A 10,122-nucleotide genomic window follows, 5' to 3' on the forward strand; every position below is an offset into this window, starting at 1 on the left:
TGTGTGTGTGTTCCTGTCTTTCCTAGAAGTGGGTGTGATCATAACACTCTCGAGGCCAGGGTTTCCTGAGTGGAGCTCAGGAGGGAAAAGAGAAAGCAGCAGAGGAGCAGCAGCAGCTATGAACTTTTTATTTGGGTCACTGGATGTATTCATGCCAAAAACTTCTTTCTCTGCTCGTTTTAACAGCAGCTATTGATTCGTCATGCGCTCCAGAAGAAAACAAATGGACTGCTCGTCTTCAAAGTCCACCCACAGCTCGTCCTGTGTGAAACTCTATCTGTGCTCCAACCCAGAGGGTATGTCATGATTCATTATACTACAGTATCATCTGAAGAGCAAATTATTTTTTTGTGTGTTCTTTGGTCATGCTTTATGAGTTATTGTGTAAACAGGAGTGTTTGTGTTTATGCTGTGTACAGATAGTGTGCTGGAGCGCAGAGCTCTGAGGGAGAGCGTGTTTCCCAAACTTAGAGAGCATTGTAGACTTGCACTGGGACTGGATGTCAGGGTGAGTACTCACTTATTTTTTTTAAATCCTGCTCACTACGACGAAAACACATCAGTGATAATTGTATCTGTGTGTTGTTACTACGTTATGTCTTTTAAAAGTAAAGTTTTACATCTTTTCTGTCCATTTAACACCATAAACATAATCTGGATGAGGCAGGATTCATATTGATGCTACACTGAAACACGTAGACAGACAGACAGACAGACAGACAGACAGACAGACAGACAGACAGACAGACAGACAGACAGACAGACAGACAGACAGACCGACCGACCTCTGAGGATAAGCGGTTACAGATAATTGATTACAGATGTTTCCATTACCTCAGTTTTATCTTCAACATTCAACTCTTCATTAAATTCCTTCATTTGTTTAATAATTAAAGCGACCGCTGATGCAATCAGGAGGGGAAAGTCGTGAATTAAAGTTAATGTTTTGTTTGAGTCAAAATCTATTAACAACATGGAATCAAACTAGACTGTCGGACAATTAATTTTCAGTCAGAAGAATGATTGGATAATTGTTCGGCACTAATAGATTCATGCATAATCAAGACTCTTGTGTTTGTGTGTGTGTGTGTGTGCTCACTGCGAACAGTGCAATACAAAAGCACTATTGTTTGGTAGGCTCCAGGTTTGTGCCTCCTTTATTCTTTCACCCGTCCTCCCCGAGGCCATTCCTGTGAAAGTGCAGTCAGTTTTACTCAACTTGTTTAATTAATTTCCACAAAAGAAAGAGGATGAGCAGCTGTGACGTGACTCTGCGTGTAGTAGACAAGTTTGTGTGGCAGTTTGTTTTCAGCAGCTCGTGTTATTAGAAAGATGGAAATATATCGTATGACACTGAGCCACGGCCGGGCCAATTGTTATTACACCTGACTGTGTGCTTTTCATAAACTGCTTATCATCTCTCCTCAGGATTGTTTTTACTATGATGTTGTATGTGTGTGTCTGTAGGTGATAGACCCATTCGAGTCCAGTGATCCAGGTCGTTGGCCGGATGAAAACACCAGACAGCAGCTGATTAAAGAATGCAGAGAGAGCTCGGCAGGACCATTTTTACTGGTAAATAAATCAGCAGGATTAATTAAGTCATGAATGTAAAGTAGTACAGGAAGCCTCAGGCCCTGAAGGAGCCCCATAGTATTTAAAAATATTAAATTACGTCATAGTTGGAGTAACACAGAGTGACCAGCAGCCCTGAACGCTGTATAGTGAACACTATCAGTTTGTTAGAGTGTTGAATCGTGAGGTTTCTAGTATTATAAGTGCAACTTTTCAGCCTTTTTGTGGTATCTGGGGTTTGGACAGAGCATCCACTCACAGGTTCAAACAAACAATGCTGCTGTTACTTCTGTGTCCACACCGTGGTGCTGCAGGCTCTGGCAGGACATAAGTATGGCACAGCCAGTCTACCTGCCCAGGTGGAGGTGTCAGAGTACCAGTTGCTGCTGCAGGCAGGGCAGCAGGCGGGCATCAGTACGCAGGAGCTGGAGAGAGTGTACCAGAGGGACGAGAACACCATACCTCCGTCCTACTGTCTGAGACGCACCTGCTGTCCTCAGGTGGCCACATTGATCCTCAGCAATACTGATTGATTTCTGTATTTACTGTCTGTTTTCATGGATAAGTAATATTTATGGGACTGTGGTGCTGTTTTCAGCAGGAGGAGGAGATCAAGATGAAGGCTGAAGAAAACGAGCTGTTAAAGGTGTTTCAGACCACTGTGAGTCTTTGTGTCCACAACGGCCTCATGACCCCAGAGAGAGCCCGGAGCTACTACAGATCAGGTGAGATAGATGTCTATAGATGTGTGTGTGTTCTTGCTAGATTTTGCAGTATAACTCAATGTGTGCGTCTCTCCAGCCCTCGACGCAGATCTACGATTTGCTCTGGACAGCTGTCCTAATAATGACATCGTCAGACGCTGCCTGGTTTACGTCCACAAGGTCATCAACGCAAAGGGAGAGACAGAGACAGAGCGACAGATGACTTCACAAGTTCAGCCACAGTCAGAGGTGTGTGAGGTGAGTGTCAGAACACCCCACTGTCACTCATCCATGAGACACCACATTATAGTATAAAGCACTGACAAAAGTATTTTTCATGCTTAGAACAGGACAAGTATCATTAATGCACCTATACTATGAATATATATGTATGCTGTTTCTGTCCCACTTGCTCCTTCTGTCAAAACAAAACTCAAGATTTGGTTTCTGACTAATAAAACAAGGTGAAAAAAATCCACTGTTACATCAGTTTTGTTTTCATTTAGGCAGAAACCAAATCTTAAGTCTCCTTTTTAAAGAAGGAACAAGTGAGGCTTATAAGAAACGACACATATATATTCATATTAATCATATTAATGGCAAGATGTTTTCATGATGTAGTTAACTTTGGCTAATAAATCATGTCATTAAACTACTATAAATATCCAAGACTGTAACCATTTTAATTCAAGTAAATGTCTTATGAGAAACAGAACATGAGTCACACCTCCAGTAATGTTGGAAATTTGCTAAATGAGCGCTTTCTACACATTTTTATTCAAGTTCATTATTAATTTCTGACAGAGAAATGTGATTTGCGTTTACAGAGTGGGATAGATGTGCTTTAATTTAATTTTATGTTTTATAAATGACGGCTTATTTTTGTAGTAAAGCACATGAAACACATTGTACTGATGCAGAGTGACGAAGGTGAATAAAAACCATGTCCTGTATTTTCAGGGTGCGACCTTTTACCCAAGAACAACACCCAGCGATGGACAATTATTCTCAGATCTTTGTGACGACTTCCTCCCCGGTCTCATCACTTCCTCCCGGCTTGTGGTGTACACCAGTGCCACAGAGTGTGACCGTCGTCATGGTTACACGACAGCCAGGAGGTGGAGCTATGCTGAGTCCCTGTGCCAGCAGGTGTACTCTGACCTTTTGGAGTTGATTGACAGCGTGAACATCTTGGAAACCCGTGAAGACTCTCAGCTCGGTGAGGCGTTGGCCAGAGAGCAGGCCGAGCAGGAACAGCTGTGTGACATCCTGTCTCGATTCTATGACATCATCCGGCCAGAAGAGGAAAAGGTCAGGATGAAGATGTTTTTATGAATGGTTAACAGTGTTAAAATGTTTGGTTTTAATCAGCTTATGGTCACATCTGCTTCATTTGTAAGATAGAAGGATTGACAGCTAAGAAAGATATATGTTGTGTGGCATGTACTGATCAGTGGATAAAAACCTTCAGTGCTTTACAATTCAGTCAGTCCTTTCTGTAATTTTAAAGGACCAGTGTGTAGGAATAAGTGGCATCTGGTATGTAGTTGCTGATTACAACCCCTCGCCTCACCTTATCCTTCCTAGCACAAAGAATAAAGTGCGTAAAAACGTGCCATGATATACCTTATCTAAAGTCAGAGTCTGTTCTGGACTACTGTAAAAATGTTAACAAAAGCATAACAATTTTTCTTTTCAGGTGATTATACACTAAATAAATGAATATCATATGCCATATTCTGTAAATAGAGCCTAAATCTTACACATTGGACCTTTAAAGTCATGTCATGGATGTTTTCTAATCTATTCCTCTCGTCTTGTTGCACTGACATAACTTGCTCCCACTAATATCAGCAGCAGCGTTGCATAACTAGAGTTTTCTTTTCATTTACTGTAGGTTAGAGCCTATGTGGAGCAGAGGGAACAACAGCACCTATTAGTGGTGACAGGAGGCCCATGCACAGGGAAAGCAGTTCTGATGGCACATTGTGCTCAGCAGGTACGTGGACTGAAAATGAAATGTGACAAATTGAAACGCCCAAGACCAACCAAGTGTCCTGTCTCTCTCCACAGATAAAGTCTTGGCTACCAGACTGCGATCCTGTGGTGATTACTTATTTTTGCAATCTGTCAATCAACCCTTCTCCAAAGCACCTGTTGTTGAGTCTGTGTTACCAGATTGCTGGTAGATATCACAGCAGATCTTCCTCTCCCAGTGACCTGAAAGATCCCAGCTGTATCAATAACTTTACAGACTATGAATCCAGCTGCAGCCCAACATCTAATCTGGATCCTCATCATGAGCCCACCACTAAAGAGCGTGACCAAGAACGTCAGACCATACAATATTCAGGGATCATAAAACCTGACGTATGTCTGTCTGAGCTTAAAGAACATCTCTCATCCCTCCTCTCCTTCATGCCTTCTACCAAACGGCCTCTAATTTTAATCCTCAATGGTCTTGATCTCATGGAGAACAACTTTGGGCCTCAGATCATTGGGAGCCTCCCCTTCCCCCTTCCTCCCAACGTCAAAGTAATCCTCACAGCCTCCTCCAGCCGAACACAAGTTCTGCAAGCCATCAACCCACAAAGAAGCACACATCACCTCGTGTCAGAGGGCAGTGAGAGGGAATCAGGGTATGTGTGTGTGCCGCTGGGATTGGTGGACAGGAAACAGTGTGTGAAGATGTTGGCGTCTCTGCTGAGCAGTTCAGGGAGGAGAGTGACATCAGGGCAACAGGCTCTGGTGAACCAGGCGCTGACTTCCTGTTGTCTGGCTCTCTACGCTCGACTCTTGCACCTACACACCTCGCTCTGGCAATCTGGTACGACTATGACATTAAGACACAGACAGGATATGGCTGGTGATATTCTATATATTTCTTATAATCAACAACTAATGATGTGTTAGTCTCAATACTTTCAGACCTCCCTACTCTGTATGTGGTGCTCAGCCAAGAGCCAAATCTTTCTTGCTTAATGTGATGTCTTTAAAAAATAGGTCACAAATATTGTTTAATTATTAAAAAGGTTTCATTTCCCCAAAAACAGCAGGGGACTATTAGCTTTTGGCAAATGTTACTCAAACAGAAATAAACTGTTGTCGAGGACTATTTTCAGCCAAGGATCTGTGTGCTGGTGACACTCTGGGGTGCCTTGAGGATGGGCCAAGGGTGCAAGCTGCAAGATTTGTCTCTTATTTTTCCCTGCACATTTTTAATAAGGTTTTGTCACATGAAAAAAAAAATGAGGCTACATTTGCATAACTACATTTTCATATTATTAGAAGAATTAAAAAGAAGAATTAAATGTCTAAACCACCATATTAAAAACTGTGTAACATATGCACGTATGCTGCAGCTAAGACAATTGTCATACAACACACTTTCTGGATGGGTTTCCAGCCATCAGAGACTGTTGAGTGAAAACTTGAAATGAAGATGGAAAGCTGGATGTCCCACACAAAAAAAACAAATGTTCCATTGTGAGAGAAATACTCTCGTTAAACAGCTATGACATTGAAGCCTTATAAAGGAATAAAACTAAACTACTGTTCTGTATATACACCATGCAATGATGTGTGTGGGACTGATTCAATGGTATCTACAAAGTAAACTACAGTGCCCATGTTCTTCATGATGAAGGATCATATCTATGACTTTTTGATAGTTCTTACATTCATTATTCTGCTTCTTCTTCATCATTAGATTCAGATGTGACGGAGTCGTCTCTCCACGATGGCGTCCATTCGTCCATTTCTGCACTGCTGGATCATCTTGAGCAGAAACATGGCTCCTCTCTCGTGGCCCATGCCGTGTCCTACCTCACCCTCTCCAGGACTGGGCTCACTGAAGCTGAGCTCGCCGACTTGCTGTCCATTGATGATGAGGTGCTGTCTAAGTATGTTCAGCAGGGTGAGAGGCCTTCATCCACTATAAGGGTCCCACAAATCGACGTTGAGAGACTTCTGTTGGATTTGAGGAGGTTTCTCATCAGGAGGACAGTTGCAGGGTGGGATGTTTTGTTCTGGGGCAGCAGGCATTTCAAGCTGGTGGTGGCTAAGAGGTATTTAGGCACTCATGAGGTGAGGAGGGAGATTCATTCCGCGATGGCAGACTATTTTAGCGGCCGATGGGCTTGTGGAAATGCTAAACCACTTGTTGAGAACCAGAAATCTGGACCAAACAAGGACACTGCCCAAACGGAAATATACATAGACAGGCAGCCATCTAACCAGCCGTTTTTCTTCACCCACCAAGTGAACTTGAGGAAGGTCTTAGAATTGCCGCATCACTTAAACGAAAGTAACAAATGGAAGGAGTTGGAGTGTGAGCTGTTAATGTCTTTTGAGTTTCACCGGGCTATGGTTCAAGGAGGACTCCTTGGAGATCTGTTAGCCATGTTGGTGGGTGAGAACGGGTCATCCCACTCAAGTTATTCAAGGGAAAGAGCACTATTTAAGAGCATATTGAAGTCTTGTGCTTGCTTACTGCAGAACTCACCCCTGCAGCTGCCCACAGTCATGGAGACAAACCTCCTCCCTTATCTGAAGGTCTTTCCTGCACTCAAGGGCTATGTCAAAAAGATCAGACAGGAGAGGAGGGAAAGAGGAAGTGGATTAGGAGTAGTGCTTTGCCCTGCTCCCACCTCTGTTCCTTCTGTTCAGTGCTTAAAATGTGATGCCAATACCAAAGATGTTTCTGTTATAGAAGCAGCTGAGACGAAGTATGGGATTGTAGCAGAGATCATGGACGATGGCACGGCTTGGTTTTGGAAAGGTTCTGGATGCGATGTAGTCAAACTATCACTGAGCTGTGAGCAGAAGGAGCTGACGTTTGCAGGGGTGAAGAGTAGTGGTAAATTCATGTTGCTGTCCACACGATGCAACAAGCTTTTCTTGTGGGATGTGACAGGCCCGGAAATGTTTGTACAGCTTAAGGACCCTTTGGAAACTGAGTCAAGCCAACAAACGGCAAATACAATTGCGGGGTTTGTTGCATGTGAGAAAAAGTTATTTCTGTGGTGGAAAGATGAGAGTTTTGTGAGTGTGTTTGATGTCTCCACCGAGACCTTGACTCATTTCCAGTGTCAGAGCTGTGTGACCTCTTTGGTTTGCTCCTCTAATGGCTTTTACATGTACTGTGGGCAGGAGGACGGGACAGTGTCCATATTTGACATGAACACCAGCAGTTTCCTTGGCACGTGTTCAAACTCACACCACAATGCGGTTTCCTTGATGATCCTCTGTGAAGATAAGTGGGAACTGGCATGTGTTAATAGGGCAGGGAATGTGACCCTATGGGACGTGGCAGCCGAAACACAACCGCCCAGACTTGTCAAAGAAAGCTTGACTGGGGATAAATCTACTGATGTCATCAATACAGATTACTCAGACGAAATCGACACTTTATTGATTTGTCAATCTCACCAGGTCACACTGTGGGACACATGTGACTGGGAGCTGTGGGATCGGTTCTTGGCTCCACATGCAAGGGCGTTCACTCACGCCGTCCTCTCACAAGATGGCCACCTTTTCCTGGCTTTGTTAGACACATGTCCCCTTGTCCTGGTGTGGAGCGTCAGCACAGGGGAGTGTGTTCTCTCCTTAGAAACAAACAAGCAGCCTTGTACGCTCCTTAAAATGCCTTCAGATATGATTTGTGTCACTCATGATGGCTGTCTGACAGTGTGGGACTCTGAGACGATAGACGCTGCAGGTTCAGCTCCGAAAATGGGATGCGGAGTGAAAGAAGTGGTGGCTGAACAAACAGGGGAGTGGTTTTACACCGCTGATGGTTCAGAGACGGTGTGGAAATGGAGATTAGAAACAGGACTTCCACATGCTAACTTTCTACATGATGGTCCTGTGGAAAAACTGCGACTTTCTCCAGATCACATTCACCTTGTGACACTCTCAGGAGGTGAAATTTACATTTGGCAGACAGAAACAGGTCAGAACATCCTGCGTATGAGTGGCAGCAGAGCGACAGACATCCTCATCACCCCTAATGGTAATTTTGGGGTGAGTATTTCTGAGCGATGGTTGACTCAGGTTTGGAAGCTGGCACAAGGGAATATCGTGTGCAGCATACACCTGTACCTATCTGACGCCCAGGTGTCGCCTGAAAGCACCTTCCTTATTGGCCGCCAACGTGGAGACCTGTTAGCTGCCAGTCTTTGGTCGGGTCTGATCTGCAAGCGTTTCTCCTGCGTGGCGTGCTCAGAGAATGTTGTTGCTTTCCACACGCTTTCAGAGCACCCAGACTTTGTGGTGGTGATGACCGCCTCAGGGGCAGTGTACACCTGGAAAGTAGCAGAGGAGACGGTGTGCAGGCACTTTCAGCTGCCTTATTCATTTCACTGTCAGCCACTGTCTGACTTCCAAACATCCTCTGATGGGAGCTACGCCCTGCTGTCCACTGATAATGAAGCCATCAACCTCTTGGACTTATCTCAGGTCAGAGTGTGCTCATTAAAAGCTGAGGGCCCCATCATTAGAGCTTGTTTAGATAAAACTGGATGCTACCTTGCCTACATATCCCACTTCATCGCACAGAAGAAAAGATGTGTCTGTCCCCTGCATGCGAGGCCCGTCCTCTCAGTTGTACGACTCGAAGACGGGGAAAAAATAGGAAGCGCGTGTCTGTCTAAGTATCCGTTGACTCTGGTTGTGTGTAGGCAGTGTGTGTTTGTGGGCTTTGTGGACGGGTCTGTAGGTGTTTATTCCATTTCAGATGTCGCAAACTCTGCTGAGGAGTCAGACAGGTCCAGAGATTGTTTGAATGGTGAGTTGAAACAATGCCCCTTTGACAGAGCACCATTGAGGTGGTTACCTCTAGCAACCCCAAATATCACATGGACTTAAAAGGGACATACATCGTTGTGGGGCTGTGTTTTTGGACAGGCATAAGGTCAGAACCATCAAAAATGTGGATTGTTTGCAGGATTATAATTTCAAAATACATTTTAAAGAACAACACTGCTACCATGCACGTGTGCGGTGTGCACACATTTACATCACAAGCCTCACGACAGCACACTCTTTGACCTCTCTAGTGAAACCATAACTAAGCTTACAGTTGCCAATTCATTATCAAATCATCTAGTGAATAAAAAGTTTTCACTGGGTGGAAACTTTGCCAATATTTTGTCTTTTAAGCAGAAAAAGGGAACAACATCACAGTACAGTGGAAATTATGCCTTCCATCTGTGAAAATGTCTTTAGGCTACTGTCTGGATTCACCTGAGTGAAAGCTGAAAAACACACTGAACAGAAAGCACATTTTTGTTGCTTAAACTCACTTTTATTTTTATTTTTCTAGGGTCTTTATTGTATATATCATAATAATTTGATGTTGAAGTAATATAAAAGTAACAGAAAGTAATCAAGCTACTTTAATATTGTGAGGCTTAAGTTATGTTACTGGTAATTAGTCATTGTAATTAGATTACATTAAAGTAACCCTCCCAAACTTGCATAATAGATTATAAATGCAATGATGTGACAAACTGAAATATGTATTGTGTGTGTATATGTTTATATATATAAAAAAAATAATAGACTGTTGCTAAGCAGACAACGCCTCTTTCTAGAAACTGCAGTTTCATCTGGACAGGGTCCATTATGATGATGATGATGATGATGATGACCCAGTTTCATTTCTGTGAAAACAGAACCAGACTGCTCAGCTTGTTGCCACGTCTGCTGCATGTATTGTCAACACAGAGTTCATCTCGATCATTTATTTGAAATTAAATCATTTTGTATTTGTATAAATTTGTGTCATCTTGCCTGAAATCTCAGGAAATAGAGAATATTGTCTGTAAATACTCATGGACTC

General features: G+C 43.3%; 1 protein-coding gene across 6 annotated transcripts; it reads left to right on the forward strand.

Annotated features, from left to right (window-relative positions):
- Positions 1-88: 88 nt before the first annotated feature.
- LOC104928524 (NACHT and WD repeat domain-containing protein 2) lies at positions 89-10,058 on the forward strand. Of its 6 annotated transcripts, none has more exons than XM_019274642.2 (10): positions 89-296; positions 420-508; positions 1,468-1,575; positions 1,890-2,075; positions 2,174-2,300; positions 2,377-2,537; positions 3,240-3,590; positions 4,177-4,278; positions 4,353-5,106; positions 5,989-10,058. In XM_019274642.2, exons 1-10 carry the CDS (start codon positions 203-205, stop codon positions 9,144-9,146), a joined length of 5,130 nt encoding a protein of 1,709 aa, XP_019130187.2. In that variant the 5' UTR covers positions 89-202; the 3' UTR covers positions 9,147-10,058. The 6 variants fall into 6 exon arrangements, with proteins under 6 accessions (XP_019130187.2, XP_027135915.1, XP_027135914.1 ...); XM_027280114.1 differs by having other exon boundaries at positions 2,377-2,528; XM_027280113.1 differs by having other exon boundaries at positions 2,177-2,300.
- The last annotated feature ends 64 nt before the right edge of the window (positions 10,059-10,122 follow it).

The sequence above is a fragment of the Larimichthys crocea genome, chromosome VII (assembly GCF_000972845.2).
Source record: "Larimichthys crocea isolate SSNF chromosome VII, L_crocea_2.0, whole genome shotgun sequence".
NCBI classification, from domain to species: Eukaryota; Metazoa; Chordata; class Actinopteri; family Sciaenidae; genus Larimichthys; species Larimichthys crocea.